Here is a 27,975-nt window from a genome sequence, read left to right on the forward strand (position 1 = left end):
TCGAGGTAGTAACAAAAATAGTAGCCGGCTGCAACAAAAAAAGCCAATTCCAACAAAAATTGTCTTGCCATCGCCGGGTTGAAGCAAAAAATTCCGCCGGCGTTGCCGGGTTGAAGCAAAAGGTTCCGTCGGTTTGGCAAAAAAATGATGCCAATTCCAGCAAAATTGCCTCGCCGTCGCCGGCCACAACAAAAGAAACTCGTCGGTTCCAACAAAAGGAAAATCCGGTTGTGGCTCAAAATCATGTTAGTTGTAGCATGTCGACTCCACGCCACCAGAAGCACGCCTCGCTCTAGCGTCGGCTGCTGCCGGTTGCAGCTCATGAGACCACCATCTCCAATAACGGCGGCTGCCGGGGTTGTAGCACGCAGCACCGCGTCGGGGGGTGTAGCTCGTAACCTGTGTCCTCGAGCTCGTTGGTGCTTGTTGTGCTTGCGGCAAGTCCGGGGGAGCATGCGGCGAGCGCGGGGTTGGTCGCAGCAAATCCAATGCGCGGTGGTGGCTCCGTGGATTCGACGCAGGGGAGCAGGAGGTGGGCGGTCGCCGACGCTCGACGCAGGGGAGTAGGAGGCGGTCGTCGGCGCGGGAAAGATAGAGATGTGGGTGAGAGAGATAAAGTTAATCAGTTATGGAGATAAGATAGTAGTTGTCAGACGCATGATTAGTTTGGATCGAGCGGCCGGCGCAAAGTTGGGCCGATGGGCCGTATACAAATGTTTTCCTATAAAAATTCATCGAAAGTACAATGTATCTCAAATGTAATAAGTATTACATCAAGGTATTTGGACCACCGAATCACCAAACATCACCAAACATCGCGAGAACGACCCACTGAAACGCCAACTACCCCTCTCTTATGTAAGCCTTTCCTTCCTTTTCAAATGGTTGAACTTCAAGTTCCTAATCACGTTAGCTTGAGCAAATTGACGATGCTTCCATATGCCAGCCTTAATGACATGCGTGTATGTGTTGCGTATATAATGCCAATGGTTCCTGTGGTGATTTTGCTGAGGTTGAAGCTTATCTAAGCACTTGTTCTGGTCATCGTTGGGGCCAGAGTAGGTTAGGACTTGTACTTTTGATGTAATTTTTATTATGTTTGGGGTGTTTTGTATTTTTGATAAATCTTTATAATAGATATGATATTTTCGAAAAAAAACTCATGTTAATACATCAACAATTTTATATCCAGTGATTCTAATTGGTGGGTTAATTGTATATCAGGCTTGCCGATAGGGCTGAACTTATCAGTTAATCATATTTCACAACTTCAGATAATCCATGAAATGTACCAGATAATCCACATCTGGCCGATATTGTCGATACCATAGCCGCTGGATACCCAGTTGACCAAAATCCGTATATGTATCCATATCCGACATCTGACGGATTCGTGCAAGTCCAGACCATATCCTTAGTAACGGATGCGAATACTGATCCGGAACAGGAATTATCTGCACCATTTACATCCCTAAGGGTAACTCGCGCATTTGTGCGGCTAGATTAGTTTTACTGTTAAAAAAGTTAATATGTTCAGATACCATTATATTCACATAGGTTACAGAAAAGTTTATAGCAAAAGAAACTATTTAGCGACCTAGAATGATTTTTTAGTGTTCCTTGACCTAAGCCAATTATTCTCCTGCGCACTAAGTTTTATCTGATTAATTTTTTATAGCCCATGTTCTATACCATCAAAATAAAATAATTAAATATAGCTAACATACCTGGTGGCGAAATTATTGTACTCCCTCCGACTCCAAAAGAAGAAGGCCCATAAAGTGGACCACCTTTGTAGGAAAAACTATCAATAACTATAATACTTAAAAAATATCAAAGTTTTAAATAGCGCGCTAAGTCTCTTAGCGGCGGACCTCTTCTAAATGCTATAGCGTGCTATAGCGGTGATATAGCGAGCTATTTAAAATGTTTGCTCAAGTGTTTGAACGGAAGACTCTTAGCGCGGGACCTCATCTAAACGCTATAGCGTGCTATAGCGGGCTATTTAAAAATTTGAAAAATATTTACCCTGAAATAGTGATATTAAAAATATAGTATTATGTATTTACTGATACTAATTTGGCGTTCAATTTCTGGATAATTTTTTCTAGAAATTCGGTCAAAATTTGCACAGTTTGACTTGTTTGTCTTTATTCCTTCTTATTTGGTCATTAGTGTATATCTAAAACTAAAGAGTTTAGAAATTGTCCAGTGATGATTAATTAAGCATTAGTATTGATGGCTTACATCTAACCTTATTTTAGTTTCCTCAATCCGTCTCATCATTGATCATAATGTAGTTATGCTTAAATTTGGTGCAAAATCATGGCTCTTCTGCACATGCTCATCTTACAAATTATTAATATCTCTTGCGCATCTATATTGAGAAAACAGTATAATGGGGTGAGCTACGGCTCTCCACATCAATTTAACGCTAAAAACCGTTCGATCGCGTCACTCAACGCTCCTGATCGTCCTGTCATCCCACCTCACCCCATGGCCTTTTGTACCGCTCCAACTCGGGCTTCCCGGTCGGCCCAACGTTAATGGGCTGCTGCTCCGGACAGCGATCTGGGCGCCCGCTCATTCACTGATGCATCGTAATGCCTGATCGTGAACAGACGGTTGCGATCAGCACATGGCTATGGGAGCGCGCGTGGGGTGGGGTTGTTGCTCGCCGCCGATTTGGGCGAACCCTAGCGGTGATGGCGGCAGCCTTCTCTCACCACCGCACACCCTACCAAAAGCATAGATACGATGACCAAGTCCGCTCCATCGTCTTGTCCTCCCATGCATCTTCCATCCTGCGCCCGCATAATATCGACCCACCCCTTCTGCGGGCACCAGCCGGGTTGCTAGCTGCAGGGGAAGCGGCCGTGAAGGAGAGACAGTGTGCCGACGTTGCCGCAGCCGTTTAGCTTTCTGCCCAGCTTCCATTCTCCTCACCGTGCTGACTACGGGACACAGACACGTGCAGAAGTCTCTTTTCCTTCTGCTTCCTCTCGGTTAATCATGGGGATGTGCGTGTTTTTCCTAAGTGGTGGTTACTAGATTACAGTCTCTCTTTGGTTTTGTGAAGGTAACTTGTTTACTGAGTTTCATTGATCAGCTCGAGTTTGTTTTATAGGTAACTTGTTCGACCTTTTATGTCGCAAGGGGGGGGGGGGGTTGTTGTCAAGATTGAACCCTTTTTCTTAATGCTGACTTCATGTCGCTATTTTGATTCTTTGCAGAGCCATGTTCACACACTCCCCATCTTCCCATTCATTAGTAAAGCACCTGCTAATGTTAATAAACTATTGCTATTATATTGGCGCAAATGTGTCACTGTTTTAAATAGCCCGATATAGCTCCGCTATAGCGTTTACAAAAGGTCTTGCGCTAAGAGACTTTGGTCCAAACAAATGAACAAATATTTTAAATAGCGCGCTATAGCTCCGCTATAGCATTTGGAAGAGGTCCGCCGCTAAGATGCTTAGCGCGCTATTTAAAACTATGAAATGTGTACAGTGTGATCATCTCCCATCATCTTCCTATGGTTCCTGCTCCCAGTGTTGATCATTATTCTCCTGTGGGCATCAAAGAAATAGAATGTAAGTAGGATGACCCTAATTTTTTTTATCCCAATAATGGATTTGGCATATGAGAGTGTGACGTTTTTCTTACTGAGGTTCAGTAGCAGTCACCATTCTTCAATCATTTATGAAAGGATCTAAAAAAACATTTCCTAGCTGATATGTATTCCAAATCCCGACTTAGAAATGGTCATTTTAGATGGAGCGGAGTACACAATTATTATAGTTACATTTGTTTTCTTGCCGGACCAAGTTATTTAATAATGATATGAATATCTTGCAATATGGTTGGTGGTGTGTTAGACACTTGATCAAACAAATAACTTTTTCAGAATAAATGGACCCAAGTTGTTTTTAGAACTTGCTTCCCTGCATATTCTATGGACTCCATGAAGATTTAAATCACATCAGATATAAACCATGTTTCAAAGAAATGTACTCAGATAGCCATCCAAATGAAGATGCTCTTTAGTTCTCATTCTCATTGTTGCGAGTGTTGTGAGTGCACGGAAGATAGCTTATGCAATTCATAGTGTTGTCTTTGATTGTATGAGTATTTTGTTTGCCGTTACATTGGGCAATATAATGTTTCAGAGGTCATGGGCCATGATAAGGTAGAGTTTGATGTACCACCATGTGGTGGTCATAAACTTGCAGTGGAAGGATACCGACAAATCGCATAGCATGGCAATATGGTTATTTCCATGACGCTTCCCTATGGCATGTTCTAGGTACGCTTTTTCTGTGACATTATTTGTATGACATGGGAAAGTGATTGATGTAATGCTCAAGCTTCGTGTTATGATACTATCATGTGATTTCCATTGTTTGTTCTTGCGTATGGATATTTGTGTGCTAGCGTTGGACCTTTATTTTCTTTACTTCTAGCGTAATGTGTTTTAAGGTCACACTTTGGTTAGTCCCATATATTTATGTGAAGGATTGCTGAAATGAACTACAAAATTTGATCGTCGCCTTTTCAGCATTCTTTATGTTTAGCATTCTCCTATTGTAGGTTTGCTATTTGGTAGACAATCATCTACGTACTTAAGAAAATGAAATGTATATTGACTTTTGTTATTTATGTAAGGTCGTAGTACAACTGATAATAATAATATATATTGTGACTATATTACATGCTTGCTAATAATAATACCATCTCCAAACATAGCATTTGCATACTGATGAAATGTAGCCTAAGTTCGAACAAGTGTGTCATAGCGTAGCTTATGAATAATGTACCTTTTCAGATTAGTACATGCCATTTTTTGCCCTGAAACTGTAGGTTATAGAAGCTCTTCTGATATTCTATAGCTCATCTTTCGTTTTATTATATAGGTATTACATGGTTAGTGTTTGTTCAGTGAACGGTCAGCCTAACTAGACCTGAAGCTCATACACATGTCCTATCTCGGCGAGGGCATGTGTTTGTGCATACTCCTCCCTGTTCAAGTGCTAACGCAGACAAATGCATTAATGAATGTCTACTTTGGAACTGTGTATTGTCTTTTTGCTGGTAATATATTTGTGTTAGAACATAACCAATGTTAAGTATTCAAGCAGTCATGTGGCGTAAGCATTGTAAATTTGAACTGTTCAAAATATATACATGATTGAAATTTATTATTTCTAAAATAGACGGGCGCGGCAACGCGCGCCTTCATGGTCTAGTATCCATCAAAACATGCTCATCATAACGTCAGAGGTGTTCGGGCTGAACCATTTTTCACCACCTTCAACATGGTGACCACAAGGTGAGCTTGCGTGCGCTGGTAAGCAATGCTTCGCATTCTCTTTCCTGATCATTGGCATGTGTCTGTGTCTTCGGGTCTGCTGTAGCATTTGTATACTTTATCAGAGCAAGGAAGTTTTATAGGCGAGTTATATACGCTAGACTGCTGTCTTTTTGTTTTGTAAACGACGCTCTGTTTTTGTTCTGTTCTTACAACAATATCATGTTACATTTGGTCAGGGCTGAAGGAATGCAGAATTGGGTTGCTTAATTAGTTAATTAATTAATGAACGGGCCAATTCAGATTTGGGTTGCTTAATTAACTCTAGGAGCAGGAGAAATTCGATTGCTAATTGCGTATTGTCACTGTCATGCGTAGTGGCGACATTGTGTTGGTGAAATGGTAATGAAGCCTGCATGATACCATGTTTATTTTTTAATTCCCTGAAAAAAACTTGTTAGCCTTTTGGTGTATGAAAAGCGTGTGGTTCTTGTTACTGTAGCATTTTGTATTGTTGCACGCTTTATATGCAGCAGCATTACAAGTGAGAGAAGAAAGAAATATTGTTTCAGTTGAGAGGTGCATTATTTTTCTCTCACCAAACACTGCATTTTTGTTTTGTAAGGGAGCACTAGTGAACAAGCTCATTCTTTTTCCTTGGCTTCCTGTTGTGATGTCACTTCACTTGTCACCTTGCTTAATATCCCCATTGGCTGCCTCGGGTGCTTTGTCTTTGTCTTTGCCTTTCTTCACCTCTGTCTCCTCTTTCTCCTTGGCTTTCTTCGCTTGAGCCTCCTCTGCCTCCTTCACCTTGGCCGCCGCCGCTTCCTCCTTGGCCTGCTTGAGCGCCTCGATTAGGCCTATCAAGCACACATCCGGGTCCCTCTTTTTCTTCTTCGACATGGGCATCAGGTTCTCTGCAACGTCAGCGGGCGACATGTCGGTCTCCTCGAGCAGGCGCTGGACTTCCCCAAACAGCTCGTGCTCAATGACATCTAGGTAGTTCTTGGCGAGCACCTTGAAGCCCTCAAAGCGGCAGTAGGACATCTCGATGTGCTTGTCCATCCTGCCCCGCCGGATCAGCGCTGGGTCCAGCTTCTCCTTGTGGTTGGTGGTGAAGATGATGATCCGCTCACCTCCGCAAGCAGACCACAGCCCGTCGATGAAGTTAAGCAGGCCCGAGAGCGTCACCTTGGTGGCATCGTCCTTCTCTGGCTCTATCGGTAGCTTGGGCTTGTCATCGTTGTCGGAGTCCTTGTTGCTTGAGGCCTTCTTGTCCTTGCGGCGTTTTCCTGTGAAGTCGACGGAGCAGTCGATGTCCTCTATGACGATGATGGACTTGCCCGTTGTCTCGATGAAGAGCTTCCGTAACTCGGTGTTGTTCTTGACCGCCGTGAGCTCGAGGTCGTAGACGTCATAGTCGAGGAAGTTGGCCATGGCGGCGATCATGGTAGACTTGCCGGTGCCAGGCGGTCCGTAAAGAAGGTACCCACGCTTCCATGCCTTGCCGACCTTGGCATAGTATTCCTTGCTCTCCTGGAAGGCCATGAGGTCGTCGATGACAGCTTCCTTCTCATCGGGGTGCATGGCGAGCGTGTCAAAGGTGGCGGGGTGCTCGAAGGGGACATGGCTCCAGACGCTTTTGCCCTTGTAGGGGTTCCAACTACCACTAGCATTGTTGGTGAAGAGGCGGCGTTGGCGGTTCTTCACAGTGACAGCGCGGCCCTCGCCGAGTACGAAAGGAAGGTAGGAGTCAACGACAAGGTCGCGGTGCCGCTGATGGAAGACGACTCGGTAGAAGCGCCTCTCGTCCCCGCCGGGGTATAAGCTGATGACGTTGGCCTTGGACTGCCTCTTGGAGGCGTACCACCAGATGGTGATCCCGGAGAAGTCGTCAGTGACCTCCTCGTGGTCGTCCACGGAGACCCGGAGGTTCTTGCTGTCCTTGCCGAGCTCAGCCTTGAGCTTGCGCGCGCGGCGGGCGCAGGCATCGCTGAGGTAGGCCTCGACGGCAAGGAAGAAGTCGCTGCGCTGGAAGCGCTCGGCGCCGTACTCGGAAATGGTGATCTGGAGGTAGGGATTGAAGAAGGCAGCGAGCTTGGCGGCCCACGTGGTGAGGTAGAGGCGGAAGGTGGGGGGCACGTAGTTCTGCACCACGGACCAGAGGAAGATGACGGTCGCCACCGCCGATCCGAGCCCCGCCCACCTCTCCACCACCGCCGGTGCCATGGCCGGACCTAGCGCTCCTCTTGATATTGTGTGGATGTAAAGCCGTAGTGACCTGGACTGGACTGGACATGCGTGTACATGTTGCGTATATAATGACATGCGTGTGTGGTGATTTTGCTGAAGTTGAAGCTTAGCTAAGCACGTGCTGTCGTGATCGTTGGGGCCGGAGCAGGTGAGGAGAACCGGCGAGCGTTGATCGAACAGTCCATGGAAACGAGATTACTTAATGGATCCAATGGCAAATGCAGACTTGGCTAGCTCAGTTTTGTAGCCAACCAGATGCGTCAGGATTGCGATTGTTAATTGCATCATGAAACATTTTTTAGACGATTGATTGCATCTTGTTACAACAGGCTAGTATAAAATTTTGCATGTGTATTATACAATAGTAGGTAGCTTTGAAACTAATCAGAGATGCATGAGGTCGGCATCGTGCTGAGTCGTCAGCGAGATGAAGCATGGGTGACGATTTGCATGGTGCTGATGACCCCCGAGGACAAGGCACAGTTTAGCTTTTTTTTTTCTTCCCTGGGAAAGGCACAGCTTAGCTGGACGGAAGACGATCGAGGTGGCTCGCTGGGCCGTGAACGAGTACACCGCTCGGTCGGGCGTGTACAAACCACACCGTGCCGAAAGAAACATTAGTACCACACCGCTCGCCACGAATCCTACGTCACGGTCTAAATAGCCTGGTAGTGACCAACCTATTGCCGACGACGCAAGCATATACACCAGCTTGCTGGTCCAGGGTCTGCCGAGGCAAAAAGCAGTCATGACGTACTTCTGGCCGGGCCAGGCCACGGGCCTGTCACCTGAAGTTGCCTTTAACTCAGCATGAGGGGGGCTAAAAGTACGGATTCACGTCAATCTTCTCTTTTCTTCTGAGCCTTCGCTTTTCTTATACCAACATCTATTATAAAAGTTTGAAGTACAAGCTATTTCAAACATATTAAAAATTATATGAATGTCATTGGGCCACCAAACGATCACTATATCGTTGTCAGAACGGCTCACTGAGAGCCTTCATTTTTCAGCCTCTGCTATTCCTATGTTACTTCATTTGCTGAGATTTTAATAGAACTCGACCTTTTGGTCATCCGGAAATTAAGAAATGACGATTTCTTTTAAGGAAAATCATAAGCTTTATTACGGAATAATAGTTGGCAAATATACGATTATAAGGCTATCAACATTTTTTTGAATCTGGCTATCAACATAGGTTAGAACATTATACTCCCAATAACAGCGGGACCTTGTGCGCACGCGCGCACGCACACACACTTATTTGGGTCAATTCATCGGCAACACCACTGAAATTTCTTTTTTTGACGGAACCTCGTCAAAGGGCGGGGAGCTCCCGCATTGCATTAAGAAGAAGAGAATTGGTCCAGTTAATAAGGGAAACCGGACCTAAAAACCGTACATGGCACGGTTAATCAAGGAAAACCGGCGAAGACCACACACACCCGACTAGCACTCAAGGAACATCGTCCGAGCCGGATACAAGAGTGCCTAGGCCCAAGACCATCGACAACACAACATACCCAACCAAATCAACCTCTGCAACCTCAAGAACACGCCTGCAACCAGATGTGCACTCACGCCTAACCTTCAGAAAAATGCTATCACACATTAACCTCCACCAAGGCACGAATTGCCTGGATCGCCGTCGACGTAGCGGTTTCTTGTACATCCGCAAATAAGACTTCATCTTCTCTTGCACATCCTCCTCGGTGACTTTTTTAGATGTCGTTCCCTTCGGTAGCTCCCCAAAAGCCTCCGCCAACCTATATTCAGCATGCTTGGCAGCCGGGATGTTGGAACTTTTGTTCTTATTATCCAAACGTCCACTAGGCCTCTCGGAACAAGTAGATGCCCCTTCAATCTGCACATGAATTGGTGCTTCGAGCAAGGACCGTGGCGCTGTGCAACTGAAACTACTTAGGAACTCATCCAGCAAGGTGGTTCAAGCCGGACCTTGAGGCATGCCAATGTCATCAAGTAGCTTCCCGGACCCCGAAGACATCATAGTGGTCGTGCCCCCTGAAGAAAGCATCACTGGAGAGGAGACCAAGGGAGGTACCTCTACAGCCAAGCCAGCGAGCAAAACCACCTCAATCTGCTCCATGTCCTTGCTCACTTTGACTATCTCCTCAAACGTTCCTTGCTCCTCCTCATGTTGAATCACCATCTAGTGCAAAACTACATCCAAAGTAGGAAGAACATCTGCACCATAGTAGCCAGTACCTCAGACGAGCAAGCAGCCACACTAGTCTCACTAACACCCTTAGCACAAGCAACAACGAGAGGCGTCGGTTCCTCATGCTCACACCAGGGGGGAGGCAGACCCATCGGCGCCGAGGAAGAGAAAGGTCCCCCACCGATCCTCGTAGTCCCTCCCTCTCGCACCTCAGGAGACCCATTGATGGCCGGCGAAGAAACAACACTTCCACTGATAACCTCCAGCCGCTCTAAGAGGATCGAAACCTGAACTGCCCAACCCTGCAGAGTGAACGCCATGTCGCGGAGAGGCTGAATGACCTCCTCTGTACGAGCGGCAGCCAGGGCTTGCACCTCGATGCGCAGCGCCTCGATCTGAGCTGCAAAGTGGGGTTGCAGCAGCCCCAATTCAGCATCAATGGAAGACTTGACGAGGTCGGCAAGACCTGAGCAGGGGGAGCCGGAGTTGCTACAAGGCGCCTCCTGAACGAGCACAGCCGGAGAGGCAGCAACGGAGGCCCACGAGCAATGTCGCGGATATGGCGGAGGCGCGTGGCAGGGTAGCGCATCCGGTGGCCGACGTGGAGAGGCCGCAGGCGAGGGGAGTGGCGGGTTGAAGCTTGTCTGGACGGAAGGCGCGTCAGGCACTCCCGCTCGCGGTGGCCAGAGATGCCACAACCCAGGCACCTTATAGGGTCGCGGCAGTTAGCCACGAAGTGCTCCGACGCGAGGCAACGGAAGCAGCGGCCATACATTCTCCTCTTGAAGGCGAGGGAGAGACCGACCCCTTTCCCGGGAGATGGAGCAGGCGCCTTCTCCATCCGCGAACGACGCTGTCCCCCACCCTCCACCCAAGGCTGCACAGGTGCCTCGGCGACTAGCTTTGGGGTAGAGTTCGCGGGAAGGCGAGGTGGAGGAGGTGGCAGCAGGAGCTCAGAGCACCCTAGGGAGCAAGGGACGGGAGCCTCCAGCCCTCCAACGGCGGCAGCAAGCGAGGGATCTGGATCTGGATTAGGAGGGCGGAGGGAGCGAGGGGTGGAGGTGGAGTGGTAGCTGGGAGGGCTGCTAGGGAGAGGGAGGAGGAAGCTGAGGAGGCCATGAGACAAGGATGAGAGGAGCTCGGGGATCGAATATGTGTGTTGGTTGAGGCGTACCCGTACTGCTTCATTTACATGAAATAACATCACACGCACGAAACCAAGCCTTAGGATAACTCCAATGCGGATCACGTATTGGACACCACCATTGTCTAAAAAACCTATTGGACATCACCAAGACCTCTTTTCCCCCTCATGCTAGGGTTAGCTTTTTCCTCAGAGGCGATGGCGACTTGGGCTTAGAGAGGACGACCTCCATGATGTTCCTGTGCAACAGGATGAAGCACTGACGACTAATTTGACATGATGGATAGCCATTGCCCGAGTCCATATGGACAAGCCCAACAACCAATATTGGTTTTAGAAGAACATGAGAGCGGGGTGGAATTTGGCCAAGGAGGTGAACCTTCGCCCCTGAACGACAACCTTTACACCTTGCAGTTCTATTGCCTTGACGATTCGAAACAGGTTGGAAGAAGGGCCCTAGAATTTCCGTGGTAATGTCGTGGTGTTGGCGCCATATGAAGGGTTTACAAAACCCTCGTCGACCAAGCTCGATTCTCTGAAGATATGGACCTAAATCGACGACCTACCACACGAGTATGTGTCGTTATTGAAATAACTGGCAGGCGATAAACGGGCGGAACAGCGAGGGTCAAGAAATGCGAGCAGCCGCGGGGCCGAGGGGCAGGAGGAGCGGGCCAAGGGTCGCCGGACGGGAGGACGAAGCTGAGGCGGACGGGTGCCACGCAGTTCGGGCGGACCCCAGCTCAGAGCGGCCTGCAACGCCCCATGAACGGCGGCGACGCAGGCACGACCCATCCCGCGGCAAAGCACCGCCCTTTGCACCGGTCGTCACCTGCGTCGGCGGCAGCCTCCGCGAGCCCGTGCCCGAACCTCGCTCCTGGGAGGTTGAGATGGGGGCCACGCTAGATGGCGCGGCGAGAGCCAGGCGTCGGGGGGGGAGGGAGAAGCGGGGATGGGGGCTCTAGCACCGGCGGAGACGGGGTCGTCATCTGCGAGGTCGGCCCACCGGATCCTTACCGGTGCAGCGCCAAGCGGAGCGGCAGGGGGGGACGGGCAGGGCGCGGGAGGCGGCGGAGGCGGGGGCGCCGGCGAGGAGCAGGCAGCGGGGACGACCGAGGGCAAGGGCGCCGGCGAGTCGCCCGAAGGCGGAATCGCAGGAGCGCGCTCCATAAAGCCAATCGTTGCCTGATACCCCTTCCAGCGGCACCCCTTGATCAGATATCTTTTCTTACTGGAGTATTGGCGAAGGTTCACCTCCAAGTCCAGGCGACCGGCCTGCTTCGTCAGCTCCAGGTGGCCCTGCCGCTCCCCTCCTCGGCCTCCGGGACGGCGGCAGCGGCGCTGGTGCATCGAGGGGAAACCCTCCGCGCTGGTACCCCTCCCCCTGCTCCCTGGGCCCTAGGGTCTTGGGCCGTGGCCTAGTGGGCCGCCAGGTGGTGCGGACTGGTCCGGTGTGCCGTTCCCTGGTCCATGCGCCCGAGGGGGTGGGCCCGTTGGGCCGGCCTACTGCCTCTGGGCCGGTTGCTTGCCCTAGGCCCACCTCCGCCGTGCCTGCCATTTGGCTCCCTTACGGGTTCCCCCTCCGCCCCTCCCCCCCGGCACTCAGCCGCCTCCCCCCCATACTGTCGGTCTGCCTCTCCCTACCTCGACCGCGCCTGCCGCCCCTTCCCTCGGCCCCCTCCCCCGGCCCCCTCCTCCGGCCATGTCCCGCGCTTGGGATGACGGTGAGGCGCAGCGCAAGCGCCGGTACGAGGATCTCCGGGACCCGCCTCGCCCCTCTCCGGACTCTCTCCGCCGCGAGGAAGACTTGCGCCGGGAGCTCCGCGGCCGCGATCGCGACTCCTCTCGCCCGTCTGCCCGGGAGGATCGCCAGGACGCGCGTTGGTCACCCGACCGCTCCGCATGGCGTGGCCGGTCGCGCTCCCCCCTGTCGCGGGTGGCCGGCCGGCTCGCCGCCGCTCCCCCTCCCCGGTGCACCGTCACGACCGTTCACCCTCCCTGCCCCGGCAACAGCGCCCTCCATCCCCGCGCCCTCCCGCACCGGCTCCGCCTGCCCCCGCCCGGAAATATGTCCCGCCCCATGCCTCCTCCTCGGCCACACCCCTCGCTTCGGGTGTCATGGGTGGGGGGCTGCCCCGTGGCCTCCAAGGGCATTCCAAGAAGAAGAAGAGGCGTGGCCAGGGCCGGGCTGTGCAAAACCCGGCCAGCCGCATCCCCGGCTCAACTCCGCTCCCGTGTCCGGTGTCCAGCCCCCCCGGTCCGCCCTGCTTCAACTTTGGTATTGAGGGCCACACTCAAGTCAATTGCGCCAACCCCGCCTGCTGCTACATCTGCAAGGACCTCGGACACCCTGCCCTCTTATGCCCGGATCGGCCGATCCCGGACAAGCTAAGGATGTATGGACATGGGATCGAGGGGTTGGGGTTCTTCCACATTGAGGTCCCCGACATCTCGCCACCCACCCCATCCCTCCAGGCGGTGGTCATAGTGATAGACGGTGTGGCCTCCCCCGAGATGATCGAGGCGGAGCTCAACCACCTGTACCGCCGTCAGTTGGATTGGGCGGTCACTCCCATCTCTGGCACCGAGTTCTCTGTGGTCTTCCCCGACTCCGTCAGCCACGGATACGCCACCCGCAGCGACCAGATCACACTTGCCCTCAACAAACTCATCGTCGACATTTCCGAGCCGATTCTCGACCCGAAGGCGGTGGCCGTTCTCGACACGGCCTGGATCCTTATTGCTAGTCTCCCCGACATCGCGCGCTCTGAGCGTGTCATCCGTCAAATGTCACGGATTCTGGGCAAGGTGGTCGTCGTCGATGGGCTTTCCCTCCGCAAGGAGGAGGAGGTGCGAGTCAAGGTCAAGTGCCTCGACTCCGACAAGCTGCGGGCCACCATTCGGGTCTTCTTCAACGACCAAGGATTCGACCTCCGCATTGCTCCCAAGCCGCCCAACCATGTGGGGCGCCCTCGCTTCACTGACGACGTTCCTCCCGGTGGTCGCTCGGACCCTCACGATGACTATCACGGTCGCCACCACCCCCGCTCCCACCGCTCTGACGACGAGGATGGTTCGGAGTATAGCCCCTCCCACTCCCCTCCGCCGGCGCCCCCGCCCTCTACCTCGACCCAGGGTGGGCGGCCGGCCGGCCGGTCCCTTTGCGACTCTGCCTGAGGGGCTCCTTTCGCTCCTACCCTCGACACCGTTCGCGGAGCAGCAGTCCAGCGACACCTCCAGCGTCGGGCTCGTCGTCATCCCGGCGTCCTCACCTCGCTCTCCTGATGCGCTGGCTGCGCCTCCTCCGTCTGGTCCGACAGCCTCTTCCCCCGCCCTGGGCTCCCTCCCTGTCCAGCCAGATTCGTCCCCGCCGGCCTCCCCCCGCCCCTCGGGACCCGTCCCATCTCTCGCGACTCCCGATGCACCCGCCCTGGTGCCCTCGCCTGAGTCTCCTGCTGTGGCCCTCGACGGGGTGCCGACCCCTCCACCGCCAGTCCAGATGGCTTCTCCCCCACTACCTCTGGTGCTGCAGGTGCAGGCCGGGCCAGACGTGGCGCTGGCGGCCGCTCCCCCGCCTTCCTCGCCTCGCCTGCCTGCGGTCTCCCCCCTCCCCCCCGCCGACGACTACCGCTGGATGTGCGGGTGCCTCCGCCCTGACTACTCCCCTGGCGGCGCCCCCACACCCACCGCGGTCCACGGCCTACACCAGACGCGGCCGGTCGACGTCGACTCCGGTGACATCCTCGCGGGGCAGTGCCCGGATTGACGCTGCTCGCCCGGTTGGCAGCCCCGCCCTTCCCATCTCGGAGCGGGCTGAGCTCCGGGCTGCGGCGCGTAACCTCGAGCCAGGTACCCCGGTCATCCCCGCTTCTTCTGCTACATGTTCCTCTGTGTTGGAGTCGGTCCCACTTGGACATCTTGCCAAGGTCACGGCCGACTCTGATATAGTGTTTAGGGGGAAGTTGCTCCCCCAGAGTCCAGATCGAGGCCATCCGCGCCCGGGAAGTCCTGGATGGCCGGCTGGCCGAGACCCGTGCCCGCCTGGCCTCCTCCTCCTCGGAGGCTAGCGGCCCTCCCCCGGACCCCCAGTCGTCCCGTCTGGCGGCCCCCGCCCCCCTGGAGATTCGGGGCCGCACCCGATCCCGCACCGCCGCCCTCCGCGCGCAAAGCGCCTCCCGTGTCCTGGGGTCAAGCAGCCCCTCCATGGCGGTCTGATGCGGACTCTCTTCTTGAACATCTGCGGGTTCGGCCAGGATGGCCGACGCTGCCAACTCATCGAATACATGCGTGACGAACACATTGACATAGTTGCAATCCAAGAGACCATGCAAACCGATTTCACCCTGGCCGAGCTTGAGCACCTGAGCACCCACTTGTTCGCCTGGCATTGGCTCCCTTCTAGTGGGATCGCCGGGCACTCTGGTGGCATCCTATTAGGTGTCAAGGATGCCACCTTTGAGGTTGGGAGCATGGATAGGGGTGAGTTCTTTGTGAGCATGGAAATCTTCGAGCGCGCACTGAACTTTAAGTGGGAGATCATTATAGTCTATGGCCCCGCCGACCACAGTCGCTCGGTGTCCTTCCTCGACGAGCTCTCGAGTAAGGTATCCGCGGCCCGCTTCCCGTCGTCATCGGTGGCGACTTCAACCTTCTCTGATCTGCAGAGGACAAGAATAGCGGCTTAGTTAACTTCCCACGCATGAAGTTGTTCAACGACTGTATTGCAGATCTCGGTTTGCGGGAATTGGATAGGATTGGTGCCAGGTTCACCTGGACCAATCGCCAGGCCGACCCAACGCGCTCCGTGCTGGATCGGGTCTTGGTATCTCCTGAGTGGGAGTTGAGGTACCCCCTTGCCTCCCTCCGCGCCATCACGCGTATTGGATCGGACCACGTTCCTCTTCTTCTATCCTCTCAGGATGAACGCCCCCCCCTCTGCCCCTAGATTCCGCTTCGAGACGTTCTGGCTTAACCAGAACGGTTTCGCTGAGGCCGTGCGCAGCCGCTGGCTGGAAGCCCGCCTTGCTTCCCACCGATCCATCTCGGCGGTGGATGACTGGCACTTCTGTGCCAAGCGCGCCCGTCAGTTCATGAAGGGCTGGGGCGCGAATCTCGGGAGGGACCTCCGTCTTCGCAAGAAAGCCCTCCTTGACTCCATTCAGGCCCTGGACCTTCGGGCCGACTCGGTGGGCCACTCTCCTGACGAATGTATGCAGCGGTATGACCTTGAAGACCATCTTATGGTCATATACACCGACGAGGAGGTGTATTGGCACCTTTGAGGTACCCAAAAGTGGGTTCTCCAGGGTGACGCGAATACCGCCTACTTCCAGGCGATCGCCAATGGTCGACGGCGGCGGAATACCATCCCCCTGCTGTGGGATGGCGAGACGCATCTCCAGCGGCCTGCTGACAGTCGTGCCCACGTTGACGGCTTCTATCAAGCCCTGTTTGCAGCCCCCCTAGCTCTTGCGCCACACTTCTGGGTCGGACCGCAGTGTGTCTCGGCCGCAGACAATGCGGCCCTCACGGCCCGTTCTCTGAGGAGGAAGTGTGGCTGGCGATTAAAGGGATGAACCCATCATCCGCCCCGGGACCTGACGGCTTGCCGGTTGAGTTCTTTTAGACCTTCTGGCCCGCCATCAAACAGGAGGTCATGGCCATCTTCGAGGAGTTCTATGTCGGTTCCATAGATCTCAAGCGCCTTAACTACAGGATTATCACTCTGATTCCCAAGGTCCCAGGCACCTCTAACATCCACCAGTTCCGTCCTATCACGATGATCAATGTGATCTTCCGCATTCTTGCCAAGGGGTACGCCAATAGGGTGGCCCCTTTAGCTGACCGAATAAACCACCCGGATCAATCCGCCTTCATTCAGGGTCGATATATCTTGGATGGGGTCCTAGACTTCCACGAACTCCTACATGAGGTGCGCTCCAAAAACCTCAAGGCGGTTTTCCTGAAGATCGACTTCCATAAGGCGTACGACACGGTTAGTTGGCCCTTCCTTCGGGAAGTGCTGCTTAGAAAAGGGTTCGATGATCGCTGGGTATCCTGGGTCACGCAGATGGTGTCGTCAGGTCGCACCGCGGTGAACATCAATGGGGAAATCGGGCCCTACTTCCCCACCTCCTGTGGGGTTAGACAGGGTGACCCCTTTTCCCCGTTTTTGTTCAATATGGTGGTTGATGCCCTGGCCTCGATCCTGGATAAGGCCAAGGCCGCCGGCCACATTCTAGGCATCGCCCCGCACTTGGTGGAGGGAGGAGGCGTTTCCCTTCTCCAATACGCCGATGACACCATCATCATGGTTCAAGGCTCGGCGCCTGAGATGTCAAACCTCAAATTTCTCCTACTCTGTTTTCAACACCTGTCGAGCCTCAAAATAAATTTTGATAAAAGCGAGGTGATGATTCTGGGTTATTCGCCCGCTGAGAGCCAGAGCATCGCTAACCGACTTAACTATCGGTTGGGGACATTCCCTAGTACCTACCTTGGGGTTCCCCTTAGTGACTCTCGCCTGTCCATGGCCGACCTTCGGCCCTCAGTGCTCAAGCTTCAACACCGCATCGAGCTGTGGCAGGGCTGATGGCTCTCTAAGGTAGCCCATACGATCCTCATCAACTCGTCCCTCTCCAGCCTCCTCCTATTCACCATGAGCTTCTACAGCTTCCCTGAGACTCTCCACCACGAGATTGGTTCGGTCCAGGCCCGGTTCTATTGGGCGGGCGAGGGTGACAAGCAGAAGTACCATATGGTGCGCTGGTCCGAAATCTGCAAGCCCCGGGACCTGGCGCTCCTCACTCGTTGGCTCTAGCTCATTGCGAATGGCGATGGAGGCCTGTGGTTGCAGATTGTGCACCAGAAATACCTGCGTGGGCAACCCCTCGCCTTCTGCGTCCGGACCGGAGGGTCCCAGTTCTGGCAATCTGTCATTCAGCTACTACCGGTCCTCCGCATTGGGACCTCCATCTCGATCGGAACTGGGTCATCCACGCTGTTTTGGCTGGACCCCTGGGCTGGGGACTGCTACCTCTTGAGCACTGCGTTGGTTTTCCCTTGAAGAGGAAAGGGTGATGCAGTAAAGCAGCTTAAGTATTTCCCTCAGTTTTTGAGAACCAAGGTATCAATTCAGTAGGAGGCCACGCACGAGTCCCTCGCACCTACACAAACAAATAAATCCTCGCAACCAACGGAATAAAGGGGTTGTCAATCCCTTCACGGTCACTTACAAGAGTGAGATCTGATAGATATGATAAGATAATATTTTTGGTATTTTTATGATAAAGATGCAAAGTAAAGAAAGCAAAATAAAAACGGCGCGAGAAATAACTTGTTGTCGGGAGATTAAATATGACGGAAAATAGACCCGGGGGCCATAGGTTTCACTAGTGGCTTCTCTCGAGAGCATAAGTATTACGGTGGGTAAACAAATTACTGTTGAGCAATTGACAAAATTGAGCATAGTTATGAGAATATCTAGGTATGATCATGTATATAGGCATCACGTCCGCGACAAGTACACCGACTCCTGCCTGCATCTACTACTATTACTCCACACATCAACCGCTATCCAGCACGCATCTAGAGTATTAAGTTCAAAAGAACAGAGTAACGCTTTAAGTAAGATGACATGATGTAGAGGGATAAACTCATGCAATATGATATAAACCCCATCTTGTTATCCTCGATGGCAACAATACAATACATGCCTTGCTGCCCAATTGTCACTGGGAAAGGACACCGCAAGATTGAACCCAAAGCTAAGCACTTCTCCCATTGCAAGAAAGATCAATCTAGTAGGCCAAACCAAACTGATAATTCGAAGAGACTTGCAAAGATAACCAATCATACATAAAAGAATTCAGAGAAGATTCAAATATTGTTCATAGATAAACTTGATCATAAACCCACAATTCATCGGTCTCAACAAACACACCGCAAAAGAAGATTACATCGAATAGATCTCCACAAGAGAGGGGAGAACATTGTATTGAGATCCAAAAAGAGAGAAGAAGCCATCTAGCTAATAACTACGGACCCGAAGGTCTGAGGTAAACTACTCACACATCATCGGAGAGGCTATGGTGTTGATGTAGAAGCCCTCCGTGATCGATGCCCCCTCCGGCGGAGCTCCGGAAAAGGCCCAAAATGGGATCTCACGGGTATAGAAGGTTGCGGCGGTGGAATTAGGTTTTTGGCTCCGTATGTGGTAGTTTGGGGGTACGTAGGTATATATAGGAGGAAGAAGTACGTCGGTGGAGCAACGTGGGGCCCACGAGGGTGGAGGGCGCGCCCAGGGGGTAGGCACGCCCCCTACCTCGTGCCTTCCTGGTTGATGTCTTGATGTAGGGTCCAAGTCCTCTGGATCACGTTCGTTCCAAAAATCACGTTCCCAAAGGTTTCATTCCGTTTGGACTCCGTTTGATATTCTTTTTCTGCGAAACTCTGAAATAGGCAAAAAATAGCAATTCTGGGCTGGGCCTCCGGTTAATAGGTTAGTCCCAAAAATAATATAAAAGTGTATAATAAAGCCCATTAATGTCCAAAACAGAATATAATATAGCATGGAACAATCAAAAATTATAGATATGTTGGAATGCTACTTGGCATAATTTCAATGTAATTCTCTTAATTGTGGTATGAATATTCAGATCCGAAAGATTCAAGACAAAAGTTTAATATTGACATAAAAATAATAATACGTCAAGCATACTAACTAAGCAATTATGTCTTCTCAAAATAACATGGTGAAAGAAAGTTATACCTACAAAATCATATAGTCTAGCTATGCTCTATCTTCACCACACAAAGTATTTAAATCATGCACAACCCCGATGACAAGCCAAGCAATTGTTTCATACTTTTGATGTTCTCAAACTTTTTCAATCTTCACGCAATACATGAGCGTGAGCCATGGATATAGCACTATATGTGGAATAGAAGGGTGGTTGTGGAGAAGACAAAAAAAGGAGAAGATAGTCTCACATCAACTAGGCGTGTCAACGGGCTATGGAGATGCCCATTAATAGATATCAATGTGAGTGAGTAGGGATTTCCATGCAACGGATGCACTAGAGCTATAAGTATATGAAAGCTCAACAAAAGGAACTAAGTGGGTGTGCATCCAACTCGCTTGCTCATGAAGACCTAGGGCATTTTGAGGAAGCCCGTCATTGGAATATACAAGCCAAGTTCTATAATGAAAATTCCCACTAGTATATGAAAGTGATATCATAGGAGACTCTCTATCATGAAGATCATGGTGCTACTTTGAAGCACAAGTGTGGTAAAAGGATAGTAACATTGTCCCGTCTCTCTTTTTCTCTCATCATTTTTTTATTTGCGCCTTTTCTCTTTTTTTATGGCCTCTTTTTTTTAGTCCGGAGTCTCATCCCGACTTGTGGGGGAATCATAGTCTCCATCATCCTTTCCTCACTTGGGACAATGCTCTAAAAATTATGATCATCGCACTTTTATTTACTTACAACTCAACAATTACAACTCAATACTTAGAACAAAATATGACTCTATGTGAATGCCTCCGGCGGTGTACCGGGATATGCAATGAATCAAGAGTGACATGTATGAAAGAATTATGAACGGTGGCTTTGCCACAAATACGATGTCAACTACATGATCATGAGAAGCAATATGACAATAATGGAGTGTGTCATAGTAAACGAAACGGTGGTAAGTTGCATGGCAATATATCTCGGAATGGCTATGGAAATGCCATGATAGGAAGGTATGGTGGCTGTTTTGAGGAAGGTATATGGTGGGTGTATGATAACGGCGAAAAGTGTGCGGTATTAGAGAGGCTAGCAATGATGGAAGGAAGAAAAGTGCGTATAATCCATGGACTCAACATTAGTCATAAAGAACTCATATACTTATTGCAAAAATCTACAAGTTATCAAAGCAAAGTATTACGCGCATGCTCCTAGGGGGGATAGTTTGGTAGGAAAAGACCATCGCTCGTCCCCGACCGCCACTCATAAGGAAGACAATCAATAAATAAATCATGCTCCGACTTCATCACATAACGGTTCACCATACGTGCATGCTACGGGAATCACAAACTTTAACATAAGTATTTCTCAAATTCACAACTACTCAACTATCATTACTCTAATATCATCATCTCCAAATCTCAAAACAGTTATTGTAGAGTTTTTATTGGGTCTCTTGATTAACTTCTAAGCCGTGCTTCTCTCGCACATTTGCTAACCGTGTGCGCTTGCCCTAAGCTTCCCCTACCCCAATCTCCGTTCGTCAACCCTCGTTCTTCTTCTGTCCCAGGTAAAAAGCACATGCGTAAGCAGCATGCTCCGATCCGTATTAACGTTTTACATTTAGGTTTTTCATTTGATAGTTATTGAAGCATCAGATCCGGTACAACGACTTCATTCTCTAAAGGAATATAAAAACAATTTGAAAATCTAAACAAGTGTTATAAACTCTGTCATACTACTTTTCTCGAAGGAGTAGATGAGAAGATTTCTGGTAAATTTGTAGTTGTTGCCTGCCTTCAATATGGCTAACATATTTGAAGCTATTCGTTGTCTACCTTCAACGTTGAAACTTGTTTTTAAATTGTTATGATATTCTTGTGTTCTTAACATAGTTTTTCTGAATTATTTAGGTATGATTTGCCCTACCTGCCGCCAACCAGGCGGCCCTTGCGAACCACACCCTGAAGTTCTCCAGGAGTTTGAGGTTATTCTTGATGAAAATTGCTGCAACCGCATGGTTAGTAAGCATCACTAACACATTAGTTGCTTACAACACAGTAGAAATCGTCACTGTCACTCATACCCCCTTGCACCTACACTAGGTTCCCCTGCTGCCACTTCTTCGCACCTGCCTTGTGTTTTCATTTTCCATTAGTTTGCCTGCCTATGCCCTGATTAATATAGTCCATTAGTTTTGCATGCCTATGCGTTGATTACTATAATGCATCTTCAGTTCTAATTAAAATTAGTCAACATATGCCAAAAATCTGTATCCATTAATTTATAATACAATTATGTTGTTACCTGTAATTCTTATCAAAAATTCATATCCAATTTAAGAAAACTTTTAACATTAATAGCACGCGAGTTCAAATTTATACTTACAGGTTGTTATTTGCACTATTTTTTCCAGTATGTACCTTGTAATGTCAGAGCTTTTCTCGCTGAATACATTGAAGAGAGGAAGAAAGAAGCAAGAAAATTGCGTAAACAGCAGGTAGAGCCAGCCCTTCTTACACATGAAGGAAGGTCTTACAATGCTTTGTTAAACATAGGGCGAACTACACAAAGTTCTGCGGTGGTGAGTGGAACATCTTTGCGGCTGATTATGAACTTCGTGCTGGAGACCGCATAGAATTTGAACCAGACGAGGGTCTCAATCTCGAAATACAAACATATCGGGATGACAAAAAGCTGCTTCCATTACCCCACGTTGGTAGGTATTTAATATTACAAACATTACAAACTTATCATCTTTCGTTATATTTTTATATTACAAACTTATCTTCTTTCGCTGTAATTTTATATGCAGGAATCGAACTGAATAATATTAACCCCGTGTTGGATATAGCTTTATCTAACTTTAAATTTTTTTCTTTTTCTAGCTCTCGACGATCTTTCTTCTGACGATTTCGACCATGTTCACTGCTGTGTCTACTCTAAGGATATTGAGCTTACCTACGACCAGACACGATTCTTTCTACAACGCCTTTTCGGAGATACTTTCATCCGTTGTCGTCCATTTGTCCATGTCTTGACTCCCACTAACACCAAAGACTATGTCATGGTTGGTTACAACTGTCCTTGTCAAAATACCAAACGTATTTTGCTAATATGTAATATAAACAATACTGACATAATATTGCTTATATGTAAAATTATAAAGAACCTGTTTATTCAAACCTAAAACAACAAAACTTTTGTTGTTCTCTTAATATGTTGTTTTATCTGTTTACACACAAACCTGAACATGCCAGGAATTATATTACTTCCAATATGAAATTTCTTAATGTTTGTGCACTCACCATATTCAGACATTCTTTTATTTATTGTCCAAGTGACAAATCAGCGGTTTTAATTTCTATTTAATTTCCATTTTCTTCTAGAAAATTCTGAGGAGCGTTGTCTCAACACTGAAGAGATGGGTGGACATGCCAACCAATGACAGGGTAACCCTTGAAGCTCCTAATGAACCTACACATGTCATCACTCCTTCATCGTACTACATCTCCAAAAATGACGGCAGGATGGTAATAGAAAAGTCTTCTTTCAGAGACTTCATATCGGCTGCATCCTTCATTCAAAAGAACGTTGTTCTAATCACTTTCAAAGAGCGCCATGACCGTTCTGTGTCCATCATCATTCAGCGCATTATGTAGATTCCGTCGGAACCAGCACGTAAAATGGAAGCAAACAGTGTATCTCCTAGAATGTTCAATGCTCGTTTCATGATGATGCCTCCAGGAGCAAAACACTGATTACTATAAGTTTGCTAGTTAGGATGGTAGAGTACTGTAATTATTATGGACCATGAGCTTGCTTGAACTATCAGAATGATCTTTTGCAACTTATGTAGCTCTTACGGACACTCAGCTTGCTGTTTCAACCATCGGAATGATCCTTTGAAACAAATCCTGTTTGAACTATCGAAATGATTCATTCAAAAAAATGTAGTTCTTACCCTTTCAAAAGTTCACAATTCAAAAAATCAAAAAACAAAAGGATTCATTTTCAAAAATCAATCGAAACAAGAATCAGTTTGTGATTCAAAACCTCTATCAATGCCATGTTATCAAACTTATTCTAGTGAAACATATCTCAATTAAAAACCAAACAGGACTCCGTTTTCAAGTCCAAACTATATTTACTTCAAATTTACCTAAACACACACTTGTGCACCGATTAACATAAAAACCGTGCCTCCCTAACCAAGGAAGATTATTAATTGAAAAAACCGTTTTCACAAAAAGGCACGACCATGCATCTGCTGAGTGTTCTACCGTTTACACAACTACTTTCACAGCCAAAGATGGATCACGCAGGCAGCACGAAACGAATAAAAAAATATAATGAACAAGAGAAGTGAAAATCTTAAAAAAACAGATAAAGCAAACCCCTGTTTCCGAAATTCTACGCCTGGAACCGCCGCGTGACTAGCAACTGCTCTTTGGCGGTTTCCTTTTTTGCACAACAAAAGAACCCTTTCACTTTTCCGACTCCATTTCATCCTCTTCCTCGAAAGTTTCTCGCCGGCCGCAGTTCACCACCGCACACCTCCAGCCATGGACGACGGGAAACTAACAACACTCACCGAACACATCACTGCCCATGGTACAACCGTGCTCGAGGTGGTGTACACCAACGACCCAAGGACCGTGGAGCGGATCATCAAAAAGTACGAAGAATGGCTAAAGGAGGAGAAGAACAAGTTCGTCGGCCTCGACCTCGAGTACACACGTAAGAGCAGTTACATACGACAAGGGATCGCCATCGTCCAACTTGCCATGCGCGAGCATGTCCTTGTATACCACTACTGCAGATCCGAGCGCTCCCAGGCGTTAGTTGACTTCCTGCAACGGAAAGCGGTAACTTTCACTAGCGTCGATACCAGGAACGACAAGACCATGCTTGCCCGCGCATGGATCAAAATTCTAGACGAGCACCACGTCGACCTCCAGAGGCTATTCTGCATCAAGGGTGGTGGAGAAAGGGACTCCATGGGTGACCTTTCAGCGGCCATCATCGACCCCTCATACAAGAACATGAAGAAATCATTCCCAAAGGAGAAGCACCAGTTCTGGGACTGGAAGCCACTTTCCCCGATACACCTTGAGTATGCGGCAAAGGACGGGTATGTTAGCTACGAGTTGTACCATAGAATCCTAACCATCAAGAACGGGCTACGTCACCTCCACCAACAACCAATGAAAGAAAGACTCCGCCCACGTAAGAGCAATGACGAGGGATCTTCCAGCGGCTGGAAGCGCCGGAAGGGAAACAGTGGTTGGTAAATTGCGAGAAAATGGATGTCTACATTAAACTAGTAGGAACTACTATTATCATAATTTGGATTGTATGAACCTATGTTGTAAATATGTTTGTTGTTGCTCAAAGATGCTGTGTGTATTGTATTACTATTTTACGTTTGAACTTTGAACACAGTGGTGTGCTCATGTACAAATGCATACTACGTTTTGCATGTCTAAATGCAATTAGTAAGTTATGTTCCAGTACTGAGCAAGCATATATTGTATCCATGATTATAGAACGAGAGATATCTCGCACGATATTGTATTATAATTTTCATACTCAACCTTTACAAGATGCATCGTGCATTTACAAGAATATGTGATGATATCGTTGTAAACTTTCAGTACAATGCTTATTAAACATTGGCGTGAACAATTCATAAATATTGCAGAAGATCATTTGGTACACAGTCACAAGCGACGAGAACTTTGTTACTTTAACCACGTTGAAAAAAAATCCTTGCCTCCATTTCACATCAAACACCGCTCCGTCCATTCAGAACATCCTTGCTATTGCACACAGGTTCCTCTCCGTACACCAGTTCTGCACGATGCCACAAAACTACACTACTGTGTGCAACTGACCTATGTACAAGCGTGGCTCACTAAGTGTCTACTCAATCCATGCCTGTGGTGTCACGCACCCGTGACCCTAGAGACTTCACACCTATGCATCCACAACCGAGCCCCTCTAACCAGATATTCGGACCGATGCCTCTACTGCCGTACATCTGTGCCTCTAGAATCTTGACAGCAGCAAGAGGGTTCAAAACCGTGCCTCCACATAACCGTGCTTGTACTGACTGCACTTCCGTGCCTCTATTTGCTTGATCAATGTGCCTCACATGAAACGCATAGTAACTCTACGTGCTCCGCACGCATGATCGCCAATGCAACTTTGGTGCTGCACAGACGCGTCTCTTAGTATACCCGTACCTCCACAACCGTGCTTGTACTGACACTAGTGGAAAAAGGGTCATCTGTCCCGGTTGGTAAGGGCCATCTGTCCCGGTTGTTGAACCGGGACTAAAGGGTCATTACTAATGCCCTAGGCCTTTAGTCCCGGTTCTTATGCAAACCGGGACAGATGGGCCTCCACGTGGCCGCTCCGGCAAGCCCCGGCAGGAGGGCCTTTGGTCCCGGTTGGTAGCACCAACCGGGACCAATAGGCATCCACGCGTCAGCATTTCAGGGGCCGGGGTTTTTGTTTTTTTTTTTTTTAAAGGGGGGGTTGGGGGTTTTGGGGGGTAATTTAGGTTGGTATAGGTAGCTAATAGAGAGATGTGTCCTCTCTTATCTCCGTGCTACTGCTACTGCTATGCCTAAACATGACTTAGATTGAAGTGAGGCAACATGCGATGCATGTCAAAAGTACTACTAATCCTAACTTGATCAAGTTTGGATTGTACTACTTTCGACATGCACCACATGCATGTTGCCTTCACTTCAATCCAATCCATGTTCATTTCATCCACAGATATATAATAACTCTTCATGCTCGCATCATGCATCATCATAATAACAAGTCCTACTAATCATCATACAACTTCTACTCGTTATTAATAACAAGTCATACGATCATCAAACTGATAGTCATCGAACCAACCCTACTTTGTTCTTAGCACAAGATCATCAGTATTAGGTAGGACCTAAGTACCCTCTTTAAGGTAAAATAGCATAAAACAATATAGACCCTGACAATCCATTATGGAGAATGGAGATCATCCTGTCTCCAATTCCTGCGCTTCGCTTCCTTTTGCTTCCAAGAACCTCCTTACGACTGTCCATACATTTTTCCATTTATTGATTAGCATGTCTCCACTTCTTTGAGAAATCCGGTATGGACAGTTGAGATTCGTAGGATGACCTGGATATATGTTCAAAACACGAAGGCTGCCATTCTAATACATCAAATGAGGCACACAATCCTCTGGGATTCTCTGTTGAAAAAATAGTAATAACTTCATAGTTAGCAATGATGTACTAGTTTTAGAAATATGCAAAAGATGCACGGATGTCGTAATAGTAAAATATCTTACCAGGGTATCTCCATGGTAGTTACCGTAGTTCAACACATGCACTAGTGGCACGTATTGACCATAATGTTGAGGAGTTTGATTGTAGATATTGTAATTCTCAATATCAGTACAAAATCCGACCAGATGATTTTTCTCCTGATAAGTTAATTCGGAGCCATCGGTGTAGTGGGTTTTGTCTACCATGTTCGGCACATTGTTTGAACAATCAAAATAAGCTGTCAATGGAAATAAGCCACTAGTAGAAAACAGGGGATTGGTTCGGCCCTCGTAATACCATTAATCCCGGTTCGCTCACGAACCGGGACCAAAGGAGGCAACTGTCCCGGTTCGTGAGCCCAGGGGGCCGGCCTGGCCACGTCGGCCACTGGTCCCGGTTCCACGCACGAACCGGGACCAATGCGCCTCGCCCCTGGCCCATGACCAGTTGTCCCGGTTTGTGCCACAAACCGGGACTAAAGGGTTGGTCCTCGTTGCGGTCAGAGTTTAGTCCCACCTCGCCAACCGAAAGGCGCTCACACCGGTTTATAAGCCCGTCCCTCTCTGCCTTGTTGAGCTCCTCTCAAAATGAAAATAGATGCCCTTATACAGGGAATTTGACATAAATTCAGAGTGAATTTCTTTGAAATTCATAGAAATTTATTATGAATTTAGGTTGAATTCTCTCTATAGGCGCATCTATGCTCATTTTTTTATGTTGGGGTTGGCGATCTTTACAGACTTTTTGTGTGTTGAATATGCATCATTCAAAATCAGTCTCTGCTTTGAATGGTTAATTTTGAACACACAAAAAGTCTGGAGTTCAAATAAGTTCAAGAAAATGTAATCCCCTTGTAACAGATGAGTTTCCGTATGAAATCCTGATACTTTGAAAGAGATTGTCCGTTTTGTACACGAAGTGCATCCAGTTTTTGCCATAACCCTCTCAACTTTCTTGCACATGCTATGTGGATGAAATGATGATACCATGCCAACTTTCAACCTTTTCAGAGTTCATTTGAAATGCTTTTC

At 48.9% G+C, this 27,975-nt stretch overlaps 2 protein-coding genes across 2 annotated transcripts; one reads left to right on the top strand and one right to left on the bottom strand.

Annotated features, from left to right (window-relative positions):
- Nucleotides 1–3,140: 3,140 nt before the first annotated feature.
- On the bottom strand, nt 3,141–8,529 carry LOC141027875 (AAA-ATPase ASD, mitochondrial-like). Its single transcript, XM_073505421.1, has one exon. It carries the CDS (start codon nt 7,634–7,636, stop codon nt 5,990–5,992), a length of 1,647 nt encoding a protein of 548 aa, XP_073361522.1. The 5' UTR covers nt 7,637–8,529; the 3' UTR covers nt 3,141–5,989.
- A 15,652-nt stretch (nt 8,530–24,181) lies between these two features.
- LOC141027528 (uncharacterized) lies at nt 24,182–24,910 on the top strand. Its single transcript, XM_073504593.1, has one exon. It carries the CDS (start codon nt 24,182–24,184, stop codon nt 24,908–24,910), a length of 729 nt encoding a protein of 242 aa, XP_073360694.1.
- Nucleotides 24,911–27,975: the final 3,065 nt, after the last annotated feature.

Source organism: Aegilops tauschii, chromosome 7 (genome assembly GCF_002575655.3).
Source record: "Aegilops tauschii subsp. strangulata cultivar AL8/78 chromosome 7, Aet v6.0, whole genome shotgun sequence".
NCBI lineage: Eukaryota > Viridiplantae > Streptophyta > Magnoliopsida > Poales > Poaceae > Aegilops > Aegilops tauschii.